Raw genomic sequence first — 24,619 nt, 5'->3', positions numbered from 1 at the left:
ACAAATGTGGGGGGCATATACCTTTTCGAGAACATAACACTAATCACCGGTTTTGTTTCAGTGTATTCATGTTTGCAACTATTCAAAGCAGTGACAAAGTTGGACTGGAGTCCGGAAACATCTTAGGAAAAACCCTTTTCACAATTCCTCCTGGGTTTCCACCTTCCCCTTCACCAGGTGCTTCTTCTGTGGGCCCTGGAACAGAAGCAGAAAGAAATGGCCATGGAATCTTAAAAGCTATGCTTGCAAGACAAAAGGCAATACTTTGCATCAGAGGCAAAAGGGGGCATTTGTACCTTTCTGCTCTTTTTGCTGTTTTGTCTCCACAAGGAGTGAGAGGTATTGGAGATGTTGCAGGGCAGCCTGTTTTCCTGACTGGTGCAAAACAACCCTTCATTTCCAACAAATGTGGCTAGCAGGGGTAGGCAACGTAGTGCCTCCTCTCCAGGTGTTCTGGACTAACAAATCTCATCACTCCTATCCTTCAGGTGCAAAAGAGAGCAGTACAATACCTAATGGAGTATCTTTGGCTGGTATTTGGCCACATTCCCCAGGCTGGGGCCTTCCAGGTGCTTTGAACTACAACTACCATCAGCCTCATCCAGCACAGCCATACAGTGCTGTGGCTGAAGGGAATTGAAGTCCAAAACATCTGGAGGGCACCAGATTGGGGAAGGCTGGTCATCCACCTAATGCTTTCCCTAAAATTTCTCACTTTTTGTTTGTCTGAATTGAAATGGAAAAGATACTTGGGATCAAAAAAATCTGTCCTTGGGCAATGTGTAAATCTCAAAGAGGATATTTCAAAGCTGGATAAGGCACAGGAAAGGGTAATCAAAATTATCAGGGCTGTTAGAGCAACTTTCCTATGGAGAAAGGCTACAATATTGGGGGCTTCTTAAGTGTTGGGGGGAGGCAAATAAGATAGGACTTGACAGAAGTTTGTAAGATGTGGAGATATCTCCCCCATAATACTAGAACCCAATGGAAACAAGCTGAAGCTTGGGTAGCTGTGATTCTTGCATTGCAAGTGCTGGGGTCCCTTCCGACGCTACAGTTCTATGAGTCTGTAAGTTTCAGGACGGAGAAAAGAAATGGCACAATGGGGTTGTGCTTCTTAGATGTGCCCCAGGTAGGAAGAAGTTTTAGTACCCTTATCCCAAGTATTGGTTGGCAGCGCTGCTTCCCCCAGTCACATTTGGTCACATATCCTTCCCAAAGGGTTTTTTTCTTCTGTGCATCATGTTTCACGGCTAAGACTCACCATGAAAGCACGCTTTTCTTGAGCCGTCTGGAAGTGTCCATGACCAAACTTGGAGGTCGTGTCAATGAATTTCAGCTCCACAGGTTCCAGGGCCTTCCTGCTTGTATGGACCAGAAGGGACTGGAAGAAAGGAAAGGGGTCCATTAAATGAAAGTGCAAGGGTGAGGGGGAAGAGTTTTCTGTGGGGAATCGCTTGTTGAACATAGACAACTTAGCTGAGTGACATGGGGACAACCCTACCATTAGGCAAGGTGAGACGACCACCTCAGGTGGAAGACATGGAGGTGAGGCAGCTGCTTGACTATTCTCCATATGTTGGTCTTACACCATTTGTTGGCATCCGTCTGTCTTGAGAGACAATGGAGTGCACCTCTAGGGGTGAAGTCAAACTGCGGAGAATCACAGTGTTTGCTGTGGCAGCAGAGCAGTGGCGTAGCGTGGGTTGTCAGCGCCCGGGGCAAGGCAAGTAATTTGCGCCTCCTAACCCGTGGATTTGCGCACCCTAACCCTAACCCCCAGATGTTGCGCCCGGTGCGGCCGGCCCCCCCTGCACCCCCCACGCTACGCCACTGCAGCAGAGACCAGTAACTTGTAACTGCTGCCTCAACCCAATGTACGGTAGGTTTGTACTGGTGGCGGGCAATTTAAGTGCAAAACCCTTGCCACAGGCCAGTCCCTGGTCTGTTGAAAGGGAACCTTGCTAGGGCAAGGTTAACAATAATAAATACCAGTAGTCTTAAACTGTAAGAACAAGAATGATTGCTTAACGTTTATCTCTTGCCTTCCTTAAAGTGTTTACAAAGGCTGCTCATTGTATTTCATGTTTCTTAACTTCTTGTGGCCCTCACAACACTCCTGTAAGGCAGGCTGATGTTATTGTCAGCAGCTCCCAAAGCCCTTCAGAGAATGGACGCTTAGCTGTAGCCCCAACTTCCCTTCTCCCTTGGGAAGAAAGCACCTACAGTCTCGTGCCATTATTAGCACTACTGTTGATTATTACTTCAATTCATTTCCCACCTTTCACCATCAGGTCCCAGGGTGGGTTATGACAAGTTAAGAGACAATATCAAAAACTGGCCACCTGCTCATTGCTTGGGTCCAAATCCAACCAGTCTCCTTTGGGCCCCACCCTCACAGGAAGTCACATCTCCCTCACAGTCCATGTCTCTGATACAGGCCTCACCTTCCTGAGGGTCAGCACCCGCTTCTTGGTGCCCACCACACAACCCTTCACCATCACGAAATCATTGTTGACTTCTCCATACTTAGGAAATCCACCCTGGGGGCAGAAAGGTGCATTAATGTAGAGAAGGAAGCTGCAGCACCAGCGACAGAGTGCCCACCACAAATCTGGGCACGAGTACATAAGGGGAAGGACCATTGTCATAGTCAGGGGTTCGAGTCCCACATTGGTCAAATGGTTCCTGCATTGCAGGGGGATTGGATTAGATGACCCTTGTGGTCCCTTCCAACTCTATGATTCTATTTTACCAGCGGGGTAATTGTTTTCTCGGTTGTGTCGTAATTGGTGGAGGCGTTGTTCTTCACCACTTTGCCATCTTCTATGTGAACCCCGCGCCCAATGCGGTAAACCTGAGGTGAAGAAGAGATGAGGCTCAGTTATGTTTGCACTTTTGTTGTTGCTGTAGTTAACAAATTAATATTAACTAATAAATATAAAACCCAAATCAACTATTACTCCATCTTTCCACCTGGCACTTTTGAACCTGTACATGGAAACAATGGAATTTGAAAAGTACCAGCAGCCTGGAACTGTATTGTTAAATCCTGGGAGACCTTTAATCTTAATAGGATTTATGGCATTCAAGGGTTTTACAAATTGCCCTTCTTTAAAAGATTTGTCACAAACCAAAAGTATTTAAAGGGCAAAGCTTGAATGACCAGGTTTTATTCATATACGGCATGATTTTATTTCTTATTGAAATAGGCACCACCAGTATACGCCAATGTCTGGCTTCTTTAAGACTACATAGAATCTTTATCCTCAATGATGTTGGAACTCACAGGTGGAGAATACTTTTATTTTTATAAATCTATATTACTTGTAAAGAGAATCTTTGTATGAGTAAATATAAACCCCTTGGATCTGCGCTATACCTTTGTCCTTCTAGGCTGTGACACTTTATGGTTTACATTTTTAAGTCTTTGTTTCTTTTAAAAAAGAAATTAACAACAAAAGAAAGAGTTCAGGTGCTGGGGAACTATTGCCATCAGCATCTCCCAGACTCCCGAGATTGGGTGAGCAGGCGGGTATGGGATGGTGACGTCAGCCTGGGGCCAACCGGCAGCAGACTCAAGTCCATTGTGAACGAGCCCAAAAGAACAGGAAGGAAGGAAGGTGAAGGAAGAAGGGCACTGTACCTTCTTGTTAAGTTCTGTGCGGTGATGGTAGCCTTTCTGGCCAGCCCGGGCAATGGAGTAGCCCACCCGGGCAGGATGCCAGGCTCCAATGCATGCGACCTTACGCAGTCCTTTGTGAGTTTTCCTTGGGAGTTTCTTAGCATGCCACCGACTTGTCACACCTAAATGAAAAAAGGTCATGTTGTTAGAGGTTGTTAAAGTCTCCCTGCGTGAGTTTTTCTCAGACAGCCCTAGAGGTGCCAGGGATCCATGCAAAGTTCAGCCTACCTCAACTATGCTATCTTCCTGAAAAATAAAGCAAGATTCTAGTCCTCACAGAATCAGACTAAAGGGCTGATTGAAATAGAAACATAAGAAGCTTCCTTATACTGATCAAGCCTTTGGTTCATCTATCTCAGCTGTCTACACTGATTAGCAAAGGCTCTTCAGGGTTTCAGAAGAGTCCTAGCTGGAGATACCAGAGATTGAACCCTGGAACCTTCTGCATTCAAACCAGAAGCTCTACCACTGAGCTACAGCCCTTTCCTTTATGGACTACAACTTACATTAGCTCCCATCACCATGTCTGGGGCTTGTAGTCCAAAATATCTGCACAGCACCAGGCTGGGGGGAGGCGCTCTAAGCCATGAAACAGAAAAAGGCCTAGATGTTCTCAGCAGCAATGAGGTCTAGAAACTTGTTTTCCCAAAATCCTGGGTACTCCTGGAATCAATCATTTTCTTCTGGGGCAGCATTTTGCATATTTTGAGCCTCAAAAGCGTGCAGATTCCTACCACCCACCCTTTCCCCTCCCTTATCAAGGCTATGATAGCAACTGCCCCAAGTCAATCTGGCCACAGGCTATGCCAGCCTTCCCCAGCCTGGTGCCCTCCTGATGTTTTGGACTACAACTCCCATCAGCTCCAGCCAACAAGGCCGTATTAAGCTGGGGCTGATGGAAGCCGTAGTCCAAAACCAGCGAAGACCTGGGTGACCTTAGGTCAATCACTGCCTCTCATGGTTGTTGTGTGGATTGAAAGGGGGGGGGGGAGAACCACGTATGTCCCCTTGAGCTCCTGGGAGAAAAAGGTGGGATATCAATGCAATGGGACGCGGGTGGCGCTGTGGGTTAAACCACAGAGCCTAGGACTTGCCGATCAGAAGGTCGGCAGTTCGAATCCCTGTGATGGGGTGAGCTCCCGTTGCTCGGTCCCTGCTCCTGCCAACCTAGCAGTTCGAAAGCACGTCAAAGTGCAAGTAGATCAATAGGTACCACTCCAGCGGGAAGGTAAATGGCATTTCTGTGCGTTGCTCTGGTTCGCCAGAAGCAGCTTAGTCCTGCTGGCCACCTGACCCGGAAGCTATACGCCGCCTCCCTCGGCCAATAAAGCGAGATGAGCGCCGCAACCCCAGAGTTGGTCACGACTGGACCTAACTGTCAGGGGTCCCTTTACCTTTATCAATGCAATAAATAAGTAAAGTAATAAAGAAAGCATCTCTATGCCAAGGCTCACCACTGCTCCTTCCTACCTTTCATGCCATGCCCCTTAGTGACACCAATGACGTCAATCATCTCGTTCTGGGAGAAGACAGTGCTGACAGGCACTTGCTTCTCCAGCTTCTCATGAGCCCAATCCACCTTCTCTGCCACGGTGCCCCCGTTCAGCTGGATCTCCATGATGTGAGCCTTCTTCTGCCTCAGTGGCAGGAGCTTCATCTGCAGCCAAAGAAGCTCAACGTTAACACAATGCAACAGAGAGAGAGTGCCACCGCTTTGCAAAGAACTGTTCTTCCCTAGGGCTGCCCCAGAGGATGATGGGAAGGCTTCACCTGGGTGTGCACGATGATGCGGATGACCTTGCAGTACTTCTTCATGGCTGCGAAATCCTTCTCCAGCTGCTTCTTCCCGGCCTCATCCTGCCATTTCTTGCAGTACTTGGTAAATGCTTTCTTCTTGCTCTTGTGCCTGAAAAGGAGAGACCCATCGTGAACCATCGGCCGCAGGGTTTAGGCTGTGAAAAAGGCAACTTCAGTGCTAGAGATCATTAGGAAATGAACTGAAAATAAAGCTGCTGTTATGTACTGAGTTGAATAGGATCCAAACTGCAGCAGTCTGATTGGTCCTAGAACAATAGGATCCAAAAGGCAGCAGTCTGATTGGTCCTAGAACAATGCAGCAGTATGATTGGTTGGCAGGAACCACCCAATCATGCTCCAGATAGAAGTGAATCCACAACCTGATTGGCTTACAGTAGAATTCCGGAATTAGCCAATCATGTGCAGCCCATTGTGTAAATAATGTATATAAGGCAGATACTTTGAGGGGACATTCATTCATTCCTCCTCACCACTATGAGCTGAATAAAGAGCATGAAATCACTTTGCGACTCTGAGTATATTTCAGCTGCCAATTTCATAACGCTGTTATACAAATCTATGGTGCAACCCTGTTTGGTATAGGGACATCCTACCATACCCTCAAACATTTCCCCAATGAAAACAGGGATGTTCTAAGGAAATGTGGGACATTCCAGGATCAAATCAGAAACCAAGAGAGCTTCTGTAAATCCAGGACCGTCCCTGGAAAATAGGGACCCTTGGAGGGTCTGCCACAGCTGGAGGCAGCAGGGCTTCTGAATATCACTTGTTGGAAACCACAGGATGGAAGAGTGCTCTTGTGTTCGAATCCTGCTTGCAGCTTTCCCACAGGCAACCGGTTGGCCACTGTGAGAACAGGATGCTGGACTAAATGGGCCATTGGCCTGACCCTGCAGGTTCCTCTAATGTTCTTATGTTATGTTCTTACTGCATATTTCTACCAAGGAATTTGCAAAACGACCTGCCTGCGTAGTCCAGCCTCTCTGCAACCTGGGGCCCTGTAGGTGTTTTGGACTACAACTCCCATTACTCCTAGCCAGCACAGCCACATGAGGCTGAGGCTGATGGGATCTGTAGTCCAAAACTCCTGGGGGGTAATCACTACTGACACCTTTGGAGGAGGCACAAGAAACCAGCTTAGCACAGCTCATCAGCCAGCAGATGCTGCTCTAAGTCATTTACAAGAGGAAGCCCTTTCATGACACACCTTATGCTGCCCAATGGTAGGGCCAGCCCTGTCTGTAACAACCAGTTAGACATGTTTCCTCCACATGTATGTGCTGATTGGACATTTGCCATGTGGCACCTGTGGACCGTTTTGCCTGCCCATTCCCTATGTCTGCCACACAGGAAACCGCTCACCAGTTCTTGTAGAAACGTCTTCTACATTCATCACTGATATGCTCTGCGAAGATGGTCTTGAAATTCCTCAGCCCCCTGGGAGTCTCGATGTAGCCCACCAGTCCAACGACCACCAAAGGTGGTGTCTCTATGATGGTGACAGCTTCCACCTCCTCCCTCTTTGAGACCTCTGGAAATTAAAGGAATGCAGAAGGAGCAGTCTTAGAAGCACAGGAAACGGCCTGGTGCACAGTTAGATTGCTGGTCCGTCTAGCTCAGTATTCAGCTGGAATGGGAACCTTTGGCCCACTGGATGCTGCAGGTCCAGTGCTTTTTTCCAGGGGGTATTCAAGGGTACACAGTACTGCCAGTGGTGTAGCGTGGGTTGTCAGCACCCGGGGCAAGGCAAGTAATTTGCGCCCCCTAACCCGTGGACCTGCACCCCCTAACCCTAACCCCCAGATGTTGCGCCCGGTGTGGCCGGCCCCCCCTGCACCCCCCACGCTACGCCACTGAGTACCCCCACCTCTTTTAATTGATGTTAAAAAGTGTGGACTTAACTGTAAAAACTTCATGGTGAGTACAAACACTTATTTTTGTATGAAAAAAAAGCACTGTGCAGAATGACAACTCCCATCAGCCCCAGCAATATTAAATTACCCCAAATGCAACACCCTTCCTCACAGTGTTGTATAGGAGTAATTAATATGGTGTGTGACCTCTGCAGATCAGATTTGGCTTCCAAATTCTTATTCTTATTCATATTGGATGTCCTGGTGGGGTTGAGTGGATGAGTGAGTGACTGCTGGCAGTAGTTGGGTCAGGCTAGTTGGTGATGGTTCCTTCTGAGCCCCAGGACCATCAGCAGATGTTCAGTCATGCTGGGGGTTGATGCCTGCATTTGAACACAGGAATCTGCTTTATACCAACATTGGTCCATCTAGCTCTCTGTTCTTACTCTGGCTGGCAGCAGCTCCCCAGGGCCTCAGGCAGAGAGAGGTTTTCCCCAGGCCACCTCTTTGCGACCCTACAACTGGAGATGCCTCTGAGGACCTTTCTGTGCCCCACCACTGAGCTACAGTCCTTTCCCCCAGCTTTGCGTTGACTCCTCCCATGAATCCTTCCACTTACTTAGCCCCGGTCTGTAGTGTTCCCGGAGGATGTGAGTCATGCCAGCTTTGTAGCCCAGGAAGGCCGTCAGGTGAACCGGTTTGCTGGGGTCATCTTTGGGCCACGTCTTCACCTTCCCGCGGTGACGGTGGCTCCTCTTGTGAGGGAGGAAGCCCAGGTGGCCATGCCTTGGAGCTGAAAACTTGCGGTGGGACTGGGGGGCGGGGATGAAAAAAGGGGTGAAGGTAAAGCACACCCACACCCACAAAGATAACGGTCATTGACCAAGAACTTCCCAGTGGGATTCCCAAGAAGATCCCAGTGGGATGCTTTGGGATTTGAACTCCTGGTCTCCCAGGTCCCAGTCCAGCACAGTTATGGTCCTCAGTGCATGACAAGCTACTGATTAATACAGCAAAGGGGGTCTGTGAGGCTGCAGAAATGCGTTAAAGTGGGGCTGGGTGATCCTTGGTGTGAGGATAGGTCCATTACAAAGTTTATTGTGTTTCTGGGGAAATGCTGGAGAGTGTTTTTTTGTATTCAAAATACTTATATGCTGCTTCTCAGGGTACAGCCATCAGAATGAAGCTTACAAAAGTTCATTAAAACTGCAAAACCATCACATGGTGTCTCCCCATCACAAAATTCCCAGCCCCATTGTTCCTAGATCACCCACCCACCCACCCCAAAGGCAGGCCTAGCCCACAGCAAGTCAGTACTGACCATGATCAGACGTCTTCTCAGTCCCTGTCGGCAGTAGCGAAAGAGGCCACCAGCAAGTGACTTGGTTGCCTAATACCAAAGATGTTTCTCGGCCCCCAAGACATAAATTTAGCAGCTGGCTTCATTCTGATGCTATATTCATTTCATACCCGGGCAAGCTGACAGGGGCCTGACACCACCAGCAATTGGAATGGAGACGAAAGGTCATCTTGGAAGCAGGGGTCTCAGTTTACCACCATGTGCAATTACCATCTATGTACGGCAGACGGGAAGGGTCAAAATTCTGCCTTGCCACCTGGGGAACATGTCAGTCGTACATCAGCCTAGGTAAGCGAAGGAATAAGGAAGTGTGCCCCACAGTGATTTCTATTTGCCATTCAGCACCCGCAGTTAATACATATAAACATGGGATTGGCACAGCTGGCAGATGAAAATAAATTTGGGGAAAATATTTATGAGGATAAGGCTATCAGTGGTTACTGGCACAATGGCTATATTCTATCTAAATCCACTGTCAAAAGCAGAGTGCCATTGTGCTAATATCCTGTTATGTGAGCTTCCCAGAAAAGGCACCTGGTTGGCCACCATGAGAACAGGATACTGGACTAGATGGGCCATCGGTCTGATCCAGTAGCTGGGCACTTCTTACATTCTTAGGAGAAACTATATCTCAAGTACACTGAGACTCCTTATGGCATAGAAGTCCACTGAAATATGTATTGGTAAAGCTTCAGGAAAAGACAATTAACAGGTTACACACATGGTGCTGTATACCTCAAAAGTTAACCTAAAGAACTTTGGGAAACATTCTTTGGGAATGTTCTCCCATATGTGGTGGAGTTGACCCATGATTCAAGTATGTTGGAATAAGGTGTTGGCAGAGTGTAGCAAATTAGCTGGGCACCTTGTTGTTTAAAACAACAGCAAAACCCCCTGGAATTATTGACTATTTCTGACAAAACCAAACCAAACCAAACCATTTAGATATACACCTTTTTATTAGTAACTGCAAGACAAGTAGTAGCAAAACATTGGAAGGATGATGATGGACCTACAATGCAAGAATGGTATACCTATGTCTGGAACAATGCAGAGAAGTTGACCAAACCAGTTTAAGAATTGAGATGTCTGGACCATGATAATGATTTTGTGGACAAGTGGCTTTTCAGTGGATGAAGAGATCAAATAAAACTGTTACACCACCTTCCAGGCGTGGGACACTATGGCATAATCTGTTGGGGTGAAAAAGCAAAATGCTTTATAAGGAAATTATAACAGAATTAATATTAAAGCACAGAATCAGAGCCAGGGAAAAGGTGGCAACCCGTAAACCACGTGGTTTAACCCTATGTTTAAACCACATGGTATCTACCCAAAGAATCGTGGGAACTGTATTTAGTTAAGGGTGCTGGGAACTGTAGCTCAGTGAGGAGCAAACTACAGTTCCCAGGATTCTTTTGGGGGATGTTATCCCCCCCCCTTTTATATTTGAATCCTGCTTTATTTCATCCAAAGAGCTCTTATCATAGCAACCCTGTGAGCAAAGGAGGGACACTGACTGGCTGAAAGTGACGCAGTAAGGAATTTGAACCCTAGTCTCTCATGTTATTCATCCAGCCCATTCACCATGTTGTCTCTTTAGAGCTGCTTTACAAAGTTAAGCTTTGCGTAGGTGGCATATAAATATGACAAAGGCACTATTATTAAATTTATTATAATCAATTATTACATGTGTATCCAGCTTTCCTGTAAAGGGAATTCAAGGTGGCATATGTGGTTCTCCCTCTCTATTTAATCCTGTGAGGTGGGAAGGTAGGGAGGTGCAACACAGCTTGGCTCAAGGTCACCAGTGCCCCTCAGGGCTGTGGGGGGATTTGAAACCTGGTCTGCCGTGTCCTTTTCTGTCACTAACTACCAAACCATAAGGTTGCCAGTTTATTTTAACTGTCTCTTATGACCATTAGCTTCTGAACAACTGGAAATTCAACGGGTGCAGCTCCTATCGGGCTTCCACAGTGGGGAAGAAAGCTTCAGAACAAGACCTTGCAGACAGAGAACTACATATCCCAGCAGTCACCGGAATATTTTTTTTAAACAAAACCATGCGCATTGCACCCTTTCGACCCTCTTAAAGCCAATATTTACAAACTGCGCCTCCCATCACGCAGCGCGCGCGGCACGAGTGGCTGCGCATGCGCTCTTTTCCTTAACTTGACCCGGTCCCTCTGCCAAGGAGGCTGCCATTTTGTCCGCATCGCTTTGCTCGCGCAAAGGCTGCAGCGATGCCCGAAGAGCCGGACCGAGATGTGTACCGCGCGCCGCCTTCTCGCACCCCTAAGACGGAGCTCACCAACCCGCTGTACCTGATAGACCAGATATTTCGAGTCGTGGTCGACGCGCCGGTCACAGCCTGGAGGGGTGAGAAGGGGCGGGGCCAGGAGCCAAAGGGCGGAGTTAGACAATGGGGAGGGAGGGAAGCGCTGGGGGCGGGGCCAGGAGTCTGGGGGCGGGGCTATAAGAACAAGGGGTGGAAGTGTGGGGTGGGGCTAGGAACTAGGGGGTGGAGTTAGAGTGGGGCGGGGACTACAATTAGGAATGGAGTGAAGGGCTGGGGCGGGGCCAGGAACCAAGGGGTGTGGCTATGAGGTAAGGGTTGGGGGCTAGAATGCATAGGAAGGGCCACAAGGCTGTGGGCTCCTACAAGGCAGGAGGGAAAAAAATAGGGGTGCTGGGGGGGTTATATGAGTGTGTGCATTGCAGGGTTGGACCTGGGCTACAGCGAAGGCCTACAATGGGAGAGGCAAGAACCCCTGGTGATGGTATAGAACAGGGTTTCCCAAACTTGGGTCTCCATCTGATTTCGGACTACAACTCCCATCATCCCAAGCTAGCAGGACCAGTGGTCACGGATGATGGGGATTGTAGTCCAAAAAAAATGCTAGAGGCCCTAGTCTGTAAAACACTGGTCTATAAGTTTGGAAGGGCTGGGATGGTGCTAGAATGCAGGGGAGGGACCAAGAGAAAGCTGCAGGGCTAGAACAGGGGAGAAGCCAAATGCTAGGGAGGTTTTGCAAGTGGAGAAGGGGCTGAGTTGAGTAGAAGGAGGCTGGATGATGTTGAAGTCTGGGGTGGGGAACCAATGGTTCTCCGGATGTTGTTGGACACCCATTAGCTTCAGTCAGCATCCTGGAGACACAGCCTTTCTCAACCTATGGGCCCCCAGATGTTGTTGGACTACAACTCCCATCACCCCTAGCTAGCAAGGCCAGAGCTCAGGGATGATGGGAGTTGTAGTCCAACAACATCTGGGGGCCCACAGATTGAGAACCGCTGCTGGAGAGGCTTATCTTCCCCAGCTCTTGGATAAGTGGAGTGCAGGTTGGAAGAGGGGTAGATTTTCTTCAATTCATCCTCCCCAACCTTGAGCCCCGGCCTAAATGTTTTGGGAAAACACCCTCCATCATCCTCAGCCTGTACTGTCAGTGGTCAAGGATTATGGGATTTGTAGTTCAGCAGGAAGACTTCTCTTATGAGAGCTCCCTGCAAGGCATAATTTTCCACGAGTTGACTCTGTCTTGGCTTTGTATTGCTTAAAAGACCTCTTTCGTTTGAATCTTGAAAAGCATCTCTGGACATTTCACTCCTGCAGAATGGATAGAGCGCCAGCATGCAAAGAACAAGTTTTATTACTATCACCGGAACTTCCGCCGTGTGCCGGACTATACAGAGTGCTTGGAGGACGACTACTTATGTTACTATGAAGCAGAGATGCAGTGGAAGAGAGATAAGTACGTCTTCTCTTTTTCGGAGGGTGGGTAGGATTGCAGTTCGGCTCTCCTGCCAAATGTTTTGTTCTATGCAGGGTTGGGAGGATGTTGCCTACAGTCTTCTAAGGATTGAATGGTTTGCAGTATTGTTATTTGACTTTCAGGATAGAAGTAAGGATGTTGATTAGACAGTATCATCAGTGTATGTAGTGCTTGGGTCCCTGCCATAAGAAGCTTGCAGTAGGCCAGGAGCAGGAAACCTTGGGCCCAGAGGCCCAAATGCGGCTGTCCAATCTTCTCTTTCTGGCCCTCAGGACTCTCTCCCCTGGCCACCACTCCCTTTTTAACCCTGTTCTGCAATCTCCTTCAGTGTTTCTGCTTGGCTGGACAGTGTTCTTGACCTCTGATAATGCCTCCTGCTTTCCTGGCTAGAGAGGTTTATGACTGTGTGTAGGAACTAGCCTACCATTCAAAAGTAAAAATTTGCATTCATTGCTCTGCCCATTTTTGTCTCTGGCCCCACAGTCTATCGGCATGTGGCCCTTAAGATGTTTGCCCAGAAGAGAATGCGGCCTTCAACCTGAAAAGATTCTCCACTCCCGCAGAAGACAGTTGTGGAGGCAGGAATAGGCTGAGAAATAATTCCCCTCAAGACGGATGTTTTTGCTTTCCCTAGATCAAAGGAGGCTAATTTGTGGCCACCAGATGTGATTGTACTTCAGCTTCCAACAAACCCAGACATCCTAACCAACTCCTACCATCAGTGATCTTTGCAGTCTAAAACATCTGGAGGTCACCATGTTAGCAGTCTGGCCTAGTGCAGGGGTGGGCCTTGGTAATATGGTGCCCTGTGCAGGGCCAAAATTTGACGCTGCCATCCCCCCAACCCAAATCCGCCTTCACTAAGCTGGGTAAGGAAGGTGCCAGGCTTTGGGAAGGAGGTGTGAGGCTCTCGCAGGATCCTAAAGTCCCTCCTTCCAAGTTCTCAAAGCTAGGCAAATGCTAACTAGTTTCTGAGAAGGAGGAAGGACTATAGGACCCTGTCAGAGCCCTCATGCTTCCTTCCCAAAGCTCAGCATTCACTAGGCTTTGGGAAGGAAGCAGGAAGGCAGCCCCTTGGCCCCTGCTCTCTGCGCAGGGAAACCAATTGTGCTGCCCTGAATCCACCTCTGCGTATTGATTCTAAAGTCCACATGGAAAATTTGAGTTGTGAAGAGGAACTTGAAATAAATTACAGGGCAAGCCCTGCCAAAGAACTGGGAGGCAGTTCCGGACATAAGGGGTAGGAAGGGAGCAAGAGTGGGCTTGTTACAGAGAGGAGGAGACTTGAGAACAATAGAATTAAAAAAAGGAAAGTTGGAAGCAGGAATGTGGCTGCATATTAGATTGGGAGGGAGGCTGGGAAGTGGAACGGACTATGGAGGGGTTTGTGGGACAATTAAAATAAGATAAAATAATCTTGTTGGACTGCTTGCATTATGTGTTTTTGATGTGTCATATGGACTTGGTGTAATTTTCTGTACAGAATTTCAATCCAGGGACTTAGGTAAAGTCTGTATTATTGCATTCTTCAAGTGTTTGTATCTCTCTCTTTCCACTCCCACAGGCTAGTTGATAGACAAATTGTGAGGATCATCCAGGAGAGAATGGGTGCTTGCAAGCAGCGGGAAGGACCCAGTTATTTGGAGAACTGTGCAGCAGAGTTACAGCACTTCAAAGAGGTGACCAAGGCCTATGACAACAAATGTGAGTCTATTAGTATATTGGGATTATTTCAGATTTACATCCCACTGTGAAAACAATCTGACTTAAAGGCTATGTTCCATCCTGAGCTCACACAGGTGGGATTGGGAAGCTGGTATGGAAGTCCACATCAGCACTTGGGGCAGCCTTGCCTCCCTGGTTCCTCCCAGATGTGCTTAGACTACAATTCACATGGGCCATGTTGGTAGAATTGAGAGTTCAGCATCTGGTAGGAGACACATTTTGCTGCTTTCCAAGTGGCTTAAAGCTGGTCTGTGACCGTATTAATAAATTCATTCATTCATTTCCAAGTGGCTTCAAGACCTAGGAAGGCCTGGATGAGCTACTGTCCTGCAGAGGAGCAAAGGTTCTTGCCTTATGAGTCGTGTTTTGGCTATGTGTGTACACATACAAAAATCCCCCAAAGCTCAGCTTGACAGTAGTAGTAGTCAAGACTCCTGCATTCACCTCTGTGCAGGACAGAGAAAGGCAGAGGGCAGAAAGAGACAAGGAAAGCACCAATGTTAAAGTAAATGACAGTGGAACTTGCTCTGAGCAGCAGGCCTAATGTTCTGATACTAGACTACCATTCAGTACAGCATTTTATTTTGCTATGTTGTTTTTGCACTGTTTGGTTTCAAAATGCATTCTTGCTTTCTTTGTTGTTAAGTTCCTTTGATGTGATTGGGGGGGGGGGCAGAAAAGTGGTATACAAATAAAATGAACTGTTTACTTTTTTGATGGCAAGTTAGCATGCTTAATATGTAATTCTGCAGTGGAAGTCTCCCCTTTTCTCTCAGATCATGATTGTTCTCCACTGTCATCCTAGATGGCGAACTTGGCGGCCTGGGAACTGCTCGCAAATGCTTAATGAAGCAGAAGCACCGGATGATTAAAGAAAGGAAGGAGGCCAAGGCAGCAGCTGAGGCACATTAAGTGTTCTGGTCACTTTGGCCTGGGATTTGCGCTCCAAACAGACAAACTAGCGTGTGTCTGCAGATTAGACACTGTATGGATGGTAAATCAAGCATCATCTGTGCTGTTCTCTCAGAACTACTGTAAACATATACAAGGAAGACTCAGAATGTATAGTGGGAAGAAAATAAAGCCGTAAATGCTAAGATTGTCTTTGCTTTGTAAACACAACAGGAAGGAGAAATGGGATTAAGAGGAAACTAGTGGAGAGGGTTGAAAAATGGCAGGATGGGTTTGCCTTCTTGAATTATGGCTAGAAACTAAAAAAATTGCCTTTACAAGTCACTGACGCAAGTGGCTGGTACATGTTGCTTTTCTAGGTGCCTGGCTAACCACATACTGTATATGTATGTAAAGGGTTTAAGAGGTGTACTTCCACAGCACACACTTCAAGAGAATTTTATGTAGTCTACTGTGAAAGCACCAGCTTAGATATGTTACTTTCCCAGTAACTGCAATTTGTTTTTTCTTTAGTAAACCCAACTATAGTCTTGTCTTATGGGAACCAGGCAGAGGGTCTTCTCAGTTGTGGCACTCACCCTATGGAATGCCCTGCCATCAGATGTCAAGGAAATAAACAACTGACTTTTAGAAGACACCTGAAGGCAGCCCTGTTTAGGAAAGTTTTTAATGACTGATGTTTTAATGTATTTTAACTATTTTGTTGGTAGCCGCCCAGAGTGGCTGGGGAAATCCAGCCAGATGGGCGGGGTATAAAGAAAATTATTATTATTTATTGGGCAGTGTAGTTCTGGTCAGTCCAAATGGTCAGAGCACTAGACTACTCTTGTAGGTTAGGAATGATGGAGATTATGCCATTTGTAATTTTTAAAAACTAAAATAGAGTAAAAATGGGTAAGGTAGATCGCTGGATCCAGCTTTGATGCAATTGTTTATTATTAAGCCATTTGCAGCCTTTGCAAAAAAGCCTTCGGGGTGGGGGTTATGGGAGTTGTGGGCCAAACACCAGCAGGGTACCAGGTAGGCTATTAAATTACTGCTCTTCGAGTTTGTAGCTCTCTGCAAGTTAACGTACTGTGGCTTTTAAGATCCTGTACATAGTTCTCCAAGCTCGTTAGTAAATGTTGATCTAGAAAAAAACCACATTCCTCCACCACCAAGGGATAACCCATACCCCATGGCCTTGAGAAGACCGAGCATTAAACCCTACATTAAAACAGACTGGAATTTAAAAGCTGGTTGGACACCACCTTCCAACAACTCCTGCAGCCAAGCTGGTGCCAAATGTATTGCTCCGCTTTCCTTTTGACCACATCAGTGAGGCTGAGGGGGAGCACTGTCATCTGTGCAGCCCAGGACCTCCATAAACCCTACCCAGGCTTGCACCCTGCAGAGGTCACTTGTGTGTTAACACAGCAAAAATGTGGTAGGCAGCAGTTTCTCTACAGCCACAGCAGGCACTGTGACTCCCCAGTGGTTTGACTTCAGCCCCAGAGGTGCACTCCATTCTCTCAAGACAGACTGAGGCAACAAGTCTTTCTGAGCACGCATCCCCCCCCCATGCTGTTCAATGCAACTCTACTGGATGTGACTTTTACCCAGATCTTTTGGGGAAGAATATGCACACAGCACTTGTTCAAAAATCCAAATGGGCCTGTGTTTTACAAAGGCAGCATCCTTTTTTCCAATGGCTATAGCTACACATGGGGAAATCCCACCCCCAGAAAAGCTGTGGGTTACCGAAGTCTTGCTCAGCCACTGAAATGAATTGACCGGCTAGTCATGTCCATTAATTTCAAGTCTACTCAGAGCATGACTAATACTGGGATACAATCCTGTAAGGCAGTAAATCCCCTTTAATGCTGTTCAAGAGCTCCTAAAATATCAATGTCATATGCTAGGTCCAACCTATACTGGGCACTTGCTAGCACTATAATTAAAAGATCAGACATTCAAGTAAGATAAAGCTACTAATGGCAATGTTCTATCTTCACTAAAGACAGGATGCCTCTGAATGCCACTTATGAAAAGTGTTGTTGTACCCAGGTTCTGCTTGGGAAGCTTGCCAACCGGCTTCTATAAGAACAGGATGCTGGACTAGATGAGCTCTTTTGGCCGGATCCAGCAGCCACACTTTATGTTCTTTTATTTTCTCTGGAGGCACCAACGTCCTATAACCCATCCAACAACAAACACTACACACAATCTGCGAGACTGGTTTAAAAATCACACTTGGTCACTTTATTTTAGAGGACATCTTTTAGGTAGTTGCCACAGCAGCTGCTTGGGTCCTCTGCACAGACACTCTGGTAGCGTGAGTCTTTGCAAGATGATCAGTGAACTCCTGCAGGGAAAGGCAAAGAGACCATGAACATACGAATTGTTTCTGAACCTCATTCACCCCAGGTAATCTTTTGAAGTGGTCAGACCTGCTAACTGCAGCTTGACCTGATGGCAGCAGCTATATTCTGTTAAACACAGCCTTCAAAAGAATTGAAATGCTGGTTCTTATATGGATTCATGATTAATAATGTACCCCCACCCCTGCCTATGAGCACAGATTCATGAAATAAAGCTAATTCCCAAAGATATCTTAAATGCATGCTACAGCTCTCAAGGCTGCTCTTACCTGATAAGGTGACTTGGTGAACACAGTCTCTTTCCACAGATCAGGGGTAAGGTAACTATAGGTCTTTGAGATGGCATCAAAGGTGGCCTTGGCTACAGAAAAAGAAAGATCATACACGGTCACCAATGTACACGAGACTGAGCTGGCAGCACCAAAACCAGTTGTTGCTACTGGAAAAATATAATTGCCTTGTTGAGTATGAAAAGGAACAGGGAGACTATTTCATTGAATCTCACTGCCGTGCAAACAAACTCATTCGCTTTCCCTCTCGAAAAACGACAGTTGCACCACTTGAACCAGGTACAACTGAGCAGAGCAGAGAGAGTTTTACCAGAACACATCCCAAAAGGCAGTACTTACTCTGTGTGTGTCTGAAAACGTATACACACAAAGTATAGCTGCACCTCAACCGGGTGCCCTCCAGATTTTTAGACTACAGCTTCCATCAGTCCCAACAGGAAGGTACAAAGTTGGCAAAGGCTGAAGTATTTCTCACCTCTTAACCAAAAGTCCTAGAGAAATTGGCAGCTTGCCAGACTTTTCTTCCTTCTGGCCCATGATGCCTACTGCTGCCCTTTACATGAATTACTTGTAACAGTGACACAATCTATTGCACTGCACTGTCATTTTTCAAGACAGGACCAAGTAAATTGAGAAGTATAGAAACGTACCAAAGTTGCCCAAGGTGGCAGTGCAGCCCCTCGCTGATGTGTAACAGTCGTCAATACCAGCCATCATCAGCAATTTTTTGGGAACTGGGGCAGACACAATTCCAGTACCACGTGGTGCAGGGATGAGACGCACAAGTACGGAGCCACACCGACCTGTTACCTAAACAAACACAAGTTTCACACAATAAGAAACTGGCATGGATATTTTAATATCAATAAGCCTAGTTTGAAGTCCCAAGCCCTGGTTTAGCAAAGTGTCAAACGTTACCTTGCAAGGTACAGTGTGCGGCTTGCCGATCTTGTTCCCCCAGTAGCCTCTCCTCACGGGCACAATGGACAGCTTCGCAAGAATGATCGCCCCACGGATGGCAGTGGCAACTTCCTTGGAGCACTTGACCCCAAGACCAACATGACCATTGTAGTCACCAATCGCCACAAAGGCCTGAAAAGGAAGACAAGAGAAGCTTCATCAGGGCTGCAGCTAAAATCCACACATCCCTTAACCATAGCACAGAAGCCTCAACAGAACATGCCCGTGTTAAACAGGCATTCCTGAGGAACAGAGGCACCCTTATCATGTCAACTTAAAACAGGATGTGCATGTCAATTCATCTGTTTAGAATCCACTTCTCTTTATCTGCCTTCCTCAACTTATTCTCTAGCATCTCTACATCATATGCGATTGGCTCAGAGATTTGGCAAGGCAGACGCAAACAGGTAAGTAGTTCATTCATAAATGTAAAAGAGCAAGCTCTGTCAACGGTAAGTGTGCTCCTGCCCTGGCCCAAAACTAACACACTTCAGGGCCAGACTGAATGTGTCTCCAAGAAAACAACTTTTGGGGTGAATTTCTGCTGTAAAGGTTGCCTGAGCCCAATTGAAAATAGACAGATAAATTTCTGGAATTCATATGGATGCAAAACGTTACCTTGAACCTGGTGCGCTGACCAGCCCGGGTTTGTTTCTGAACAGGCATGATCTTCAAAACCTCATCCTTCAGGGATGAGCCCAGGAAAAAGTCAATGATTTCAGACTCCTGTGAAGGCAACATTAACTGATCAGTTCTCTAGCAGTAAGCATAAATTAATCACAAAGTTTGCTGTGTTAAAACAAGGGTATGTCTCAGGAGAAGAATTGCATCTGGCTAGTTGGCCAGATTCAGACTTCTTCCACACCCCATTGTGACAAGTAGGCAAGGTTCACCTGTCAAGAATCTGACACAAAATGCAGTGTTTTCCTTTGCCCATGTGATCCGAAAAGAAAGATTTCCTTACAGTGCTTGCTTTAAGTGCCCAACAGTTGATCAGTGCTGAGCAGCTGATCGGCAACAATAGCAAGCCTTGCTTACCAAGGAACAATTGGAGAATACTTTAAGCCTCCAATTGTTTCTTTGCAACCCTGTCATGTATGATGTCCCCAGAGACCCACAAGGAGAGCATTACGGCTACAGACCTCTGCTGTTGCTGTTCCCCAGCTGCTGATATTCAATGGCATAGCAGTAGCTCTGAACACAAGATGACTTCAGACAGCCATCATGGAGAGCCACCACCAACTGACCTCCTTAGGGGAAAAGAGACAGCACCTGCCTTTTATGCAGGTCCTGGATTCATTCCTCAGAATGTCCAGGTTATGTCTGAGAATGCCTTGTGAATTAACCTTGGATGGTTGCTGCCACTCAATGTAGAGACAATACTGAACTAGATAGACCAATGATCTGACTTTTTTTTTTTTAAAAAAAATCTAATCAAACAATCTTGTGACAGTGAATTTCATCAATTATACATACAGTGTGAAAAGGTATTTTCTTGGCTGCATGGAATTTTCTGCTAATCAGTTTCATTGGACAGCTGCTGCCCAAAACCCCTCCTCTTGGTAAACTTTACCAATGGAAAAACACTGTGAATCGTTCTCAGTCCTGAGAAACCCTACAGAGCCCTTAACATAGAGCAAATACCTTGATTGGAAGGGAGAAAAGGTAAATCTCCTCCAGAGACTTGATTTTCATGTCCTTTACTAGGCGACCAAGTTTGGTGACTGGAATCCACTGGGGGGGGAATGAAAGGCAATCAGTTCAAGCTGCTCAAACACTGTACATTGATCTTTATTCCATATATACAAGAAACACTGACTGCAGCCTTAGCCACCCTAACAGAAAAGTAACTACAATGTCAATCTTTTCCACAGAAAAGCTACGGGTAGAATTTGCTGTTAAAAAATGGGTATACAGAAGAAAGATTTTCGTCTATTTGAATATAATCTATCAGCTCTGCTAATTTTCTATTTGTTTTTTTTTAATGCAGTTCATTCAAAAATAGCACCTCTCATCTGCTTTCTAGTAGTCTGCCCCTACCATAATTTTCTTCTGCATACTTAAGAGGTGAGCCCTTGTTTGCCAGAGCTTTTTTGAAAAACCAAGGAAGCAGATTTAGTAAGATAATTTGATCATGGCGCTGGACATGGTTGAAACCCTAGCAACTCTAAAACCAAACCCATCTAAGGAAAGTTTCCATTTCTTAAAAGTTTGCTCAAAAAACTTGAGCACCCCATGCTGGAAAGAGGCTGCTGGGAGTTGTAGTTCAAACACCTGTAGGGCACCAAAAAGGTGACTTGCACTCACTTCTTTGTCTTCAGCTTTGCCCCGAGCTCCACGCCCTCGGCCACGTCCCCTGCCACGGCCTCTCCCACGCCCTCGGCCTCCACTGCCAAAGCCTCCTCGGAACCCTCCTCTGGCAGCAGCTCCTCCACCTGCAGCTGCTCCAGCTCCTCCTGCCCCTCCCGCAGCACCGGCGTCGTCCGCCATTTGCTGTAGAAACAAAACACATCAAACTTTTTAGTGCATTAAGCTCATGACATAATGGACAGTGACAGATATTGTGTTGGAACGGCAACAAAAACAGTAGGAAAAATTGTTTCTACCCTCAAGTAGCAAATGGAACCATATAAATGTGATCACATTTCAAAGTAGATGCAGGGTGCTGGCCAAAGCACATTTTAGGAATCAGCAGCCCTAGGCAGTGACAGAAATGTGTCACAATTCACAAGCACCAATGCCAAGAAAATTAAGATGCCCTAGATTTTCCCAGGTAGTTCCCATTTGATGGTTTCTTTTCAAAATGTTAAATTAATCACTACATATAAGAACCATTTAAAGGGGGAGGGAGATGTACACCTGTCAATGAACTTATATCCCACCTTCTTGATCCCACGTTAAACCCACCGAATCCACCAACACAGTCCAACATTCCATAGCAACTTCACTCCCATTAGGGAGAAACCCCAAACCCTTCTCTAATTAGGCCATCCCCAAATTTCAACTTGGATGAGATGAACTTTTGTCATTCTGCTAGTCAACTCCCACCACCTACCCAACTAGTTCCTTTCAGATCAGCTACAATTAAACTTTTCACTCATTCATCCAGCAGCAACATCAAGGGGGCCAGATACAGATTGCCAGTACCACTTCAGGCCGCACATTTCAATGGCTAAATCCTTTCCCCCTTGATATACTGTACTTCTAAATGCAAGAATGTATATATTTATTGCTTCTGGAGAGGCTCAATCTCAACGTACGTTCTGAGATGCTAAAGTCTAATAAAAGGTTTCTGATCCATGTTGAACTGGGCCTCTGATTTGCCCATAACCCCATCACTATCTGAGGAAGAAAAAAAAACCCAAATCCCTTCCTCCCCATGAGACGGGTACTGCTCCTAATCCCCATCGCGGTGGGCTTGCCTAAACTCCGGGCTCCCAGACCCTCGATGGCGACGGATTCAGCAACCTCCCCAGCCGCAAAAGAAACATGGTACAACTTACGTGTTCTCGACTAGAAGGCCGAAACCGCGCGGCGAGGCCTATTTATATGCCGCGCATCTCGCGAGAACTACTTCCTCGAGCGATACATACATGTTTCTCCGCCCCGCCCTTAACAAGAGCTAATGCGCAGCCGTAAGAGGCTTGTTATGTGTTATGCTGGAGGAGGGAGCCCCGGATCGAGCATGATTAAAAACCCAGGTTTATAAAAGTTAGGACGGGAGGAAGGAAGTTGCAGTTTCGCAGGCGCAAGGTAGGTGGAGGGCATGCAGCGGGAGCGGGAGAAGGGGGTGTTTCAAATTGTATGGAAAAAGCAAGTTGTTGGTTACATTTATTTAGCTTAAAAATTGCCCTAAGAAGTTATGATGTTGCTGCTTTTAGGTTAAGTACTAAATCTCCCAGCATGCTCCTCGTCAGTTGGCCATGGGGCAGCTAGTCTTGGGGCGCGAGGGATGCTGGGATGTGTAGTTGCTTGCCACGCGCCTTTTTCTCGCGCGTGAGGCCTGACTGGAGGGGAGTTGAGGCCCGAAATTTGGTCTCCGAGCTAATGCGGGTACATTTGCACTGTTGCACGTCGGACTATGCAGCTTTCCGACCGGTGCACACGAGAATAGTGGAACGTCTGCCGCGAGACCAGCAGACCCTAATTTTCTGTCTCCACTTCAAAACAATTGTGGAAGCTAAAAGGAAAACGCACAAGCAACTTCGTTATCAACTCTCAGGGCGGCAAACATCGAAATGTTGAAAATGTACCATAAAAAATCCTTTTATTGAATTTTTGCACCTCCCTTAATGTAGGGAGGGGCTTGCCATTAATTCGGGTGCCATTTCACGCGCTAAGCTGAACCTAATTGGGGGTGATTACTTAAAAGTGAAACTAGGAGGATGGATGCACCAAGGGCAGTTGATATACAGGTATTGGAAGCCCTATGTGAGCTTCCTTTGAAGGAAGACCCACTAAATGCCATAGCGCTGCATGGCTCTCTCATTCCTCATTCCCAGCTTGAAACAGTTTAGTTCTGAGTGCTAGAAAACTCAGTAGGTGTTTACATTACTTTGGGTTCTGTATTGTGCCTACAGGTTGTTAGGGCACTGTCTGAAAATCATCCCTGGCCTCTTCCAGTGGCCTTGGGTGAGATAACGGTGCGTAAAGCAAAGGGAGCATTAAGCTTATTGCCCATCAGCTCAACGTGTTGGGCAATGAAACCCATGCTCCTATATGTCCCACGAGCAGAAGGATCCATGCAATAGATGTTTTTTGTTATATTGTGAAATTGCTTTGAGATTATTCATAGCATGTGATCCATAAATGAAACCAATAAAAATATGCTGTGTAGGAGGGAAGGCATACAGTACTACAAAACCAAACCAGAGTGCTAACTTGTCTTCTTTTTCTACAGGCCCCATCTGCATTGGCGTGCCACTGGTTTCTGAAGATCTACCTTTTTACACACAAGTGTTCGCTTCATCTCACAACCCAAGGCTCCTGTTTTAATTGCTTTGTTTTAATGTAATTGTGTGTTTTTTTGCATATTTTAATTATGAATGTTTTATATGTTAACGTTGGGGGTCATAAGTTCTTAGACTTGTACAATGCTTAGGGTCCTATTTTGGCTGCCTGCAGCAGAATCTTAGAAGTCCATACACCTTGCACTTCAAAAGAAGATGGTTGGTGTGTGGCCCACAATTGCCAACTGCGATGGTGGCAGGTTTCAGAGTGAAGAAAATTGGCCATTTCTTGTTCACAAAGTCATTTTTGACTGACCCTGCTTGGAGTGATGTTGGAATATGTATGTGTTTTTTTGTTTGCCCAGAGAGTGAAAATGTTAGTTTGGGGCATATAGTATGCTGGCTTTAGGTCATGAGACAGATATAATAAAAATTGTTTTTATACGTATTGTGTGTACTTCTTGATCACTTGTGAGTGTCTGAATAGGAGAGAGAAGCAGGGTGAGCTTTCTCTAAATAAAATGCAGCAAAAGTATGAATACGCTTCTTGGGTTTGGGGCTGTTAGATAATACAACTGTAGCATTTTAAACGGAAGACTTCTAGATTGTGCTGCCTGATCAGGTGGGGAACCATTTTTAGGCTGAAGATGGCATTCCCTTCACGTCTGTTCATACACACACCCCTCTCCTCCAGATAAGCAAGAGGCATTATCAGAGTTCAAGGACACATTACAGCCAGGTGAAAACGCTCAAGGATGGTGCAAAACAGGCTGGCAAGGTGTGTGGCCTGCAGGAAGTCCAAGAGCTAGATAAAGAGAAGTTTAGCAATTTACATCATTGTAATTCTAGGTAAGGATTTGAGCCTTGAAGCTTACAAAGGTATTGTGCATCCTGGGGATGATCACAGAATTTCTGATGGCTTCCTTCTACCTTCAGC

At 46.4% G+C, this 24,619-nt stretch overlaps 3 protein-coding genes and 2 long non-coding RNA genes across 6 annotated transcripts; 3 read left to right on the top strand and 2 right to left on the bottom strand.

The window, feature by feature from the left end:
• Positions 1–50: 50 nt before the first annotated feature.
• Positions 51–8,837, bottom strand: RPL3L (ribosomal protein L3 like). 2 transcript variants are annotated; one of them, XM_083414023.1, is made up of 10 exons: positions 8,678–8,837; positions 7,976–8,168; positions 6,866–7,034; positions 5,456–5,591; positions 5,156–5,342; positions 3,647–3,807; positions 2,756–2,857; positions 2,448–2,543; positions 1,265–1,384; positions 51–195 (listed from the first exon to the last, which is right to left on the bottom strand). In XM_083414023.1, the coding sequence occupies exons 1-10, from the start codon at positions 8,678–8,680 to the stop codon at positions 139–141; spliced, it is 1,224 nt and encodes a 407-aa protein (XP_083270149.1). In that variant the 5' UTR covers positions 8,681–8,837; the 3' UTR covers positions 51–138. The 2 variants fall into 2 exon arrangements, with proteins under 2 accessions (XP_083270149.1, XP_083270150.1); XM_083414024.1 differs by lacking the exon at positions 2,448–2,543.
• Positions 8,838–10,870: 2,033 nt separating this feature from the next.
• NDUFB10 (NADH:ubiquinone oxidoreductase subunit B10) lies at positions 10,871–15,308 on the top strand. Its single transcript, XM_083414057.1, has 4 exons — positions 10,871–11,095; positions 12,327–12,465; positions 14,051–14,190; positions 15,017–15,308. Exons 1-4 carry the CDS (start codon positions 10,960–10,962, stop codon positions 15,121–15,123), a joined length of 522 nt encoding a protein of 173 aa, XP_083270183.1. The 5' UTR covers positions 10,871–10,959; the 3' UTR covers positions 15,124–15,308.
• A 2,030-nt stretch (positions 15,309–17,338) lies between these two features.
• On the bottom strand, positions 17,339–22,340 carry RPS2 (ribosomal protein S2). Its single transcript, XM_083412591.1, has 8 exons — positions 22,237–22,340; positions 21,041–21,226; positions 20,378–20,467; positions 19,352–19,459; positions 18,692–18,865; positions 18,424–18,583; positions 17,753–17,844; positions 17,339–17,467 (listed from the first exon to the last, which is right to left on the bottom strand). The coding sequence occupies exons 2-8, from the start codon at positions 21,221–21,223 to the stop codon at positions 17,384–17,386; spliced, it is 891 nt and encodes a 296-aa protein (XP_083268717.1). The 5' UTR covers positions 21,224–21,226; positions 22,237–22,340; the 3' UTR covers positions 17,339–17,383.
• On the top strand, positions 20,476–21,033 carry LOC310664048. Its single transcript, XR_014504762.1, has 3 exons — positions 20,476–20,618; positions 20,651–20,761; positions 20,840–21,033. It is a non-coding gene; the product is annotated as an uncharacterized lncRNA (long non-coding RNA).
• Positions 22,341–22,364: 24 nt separating the features above from the next.
• LOC310664047 lies at positions 22,365–24,123 on the top strand. The gene is made up of 2 exons (XR_014504761.1): positions 22,365–22,486; positions 23,634–24,123. It is a non-coding gene; the product is annotated as an uncharacterized lncRNA (long non-coding RNA).
• Positions 24,124–24,619: the final 496 nt, after the last annotated feature.

This window comes from Podarcis tiliguerta (genome assembly GCF_965153285.1).
Source record: "Podarcis tiliguerta genome assembly, chromosome: 14".
NCBI classification, from domain to species: domain Eukaryota; kingdom Metazoa; phylum Chordata; class Lepidosauria; order Squamata; family Lacertidae; genus Podarcis; species Podarcis tiliguerta.
This window is presented reverse-complemented; position numbering and strand designations above follow the sequence as displayed.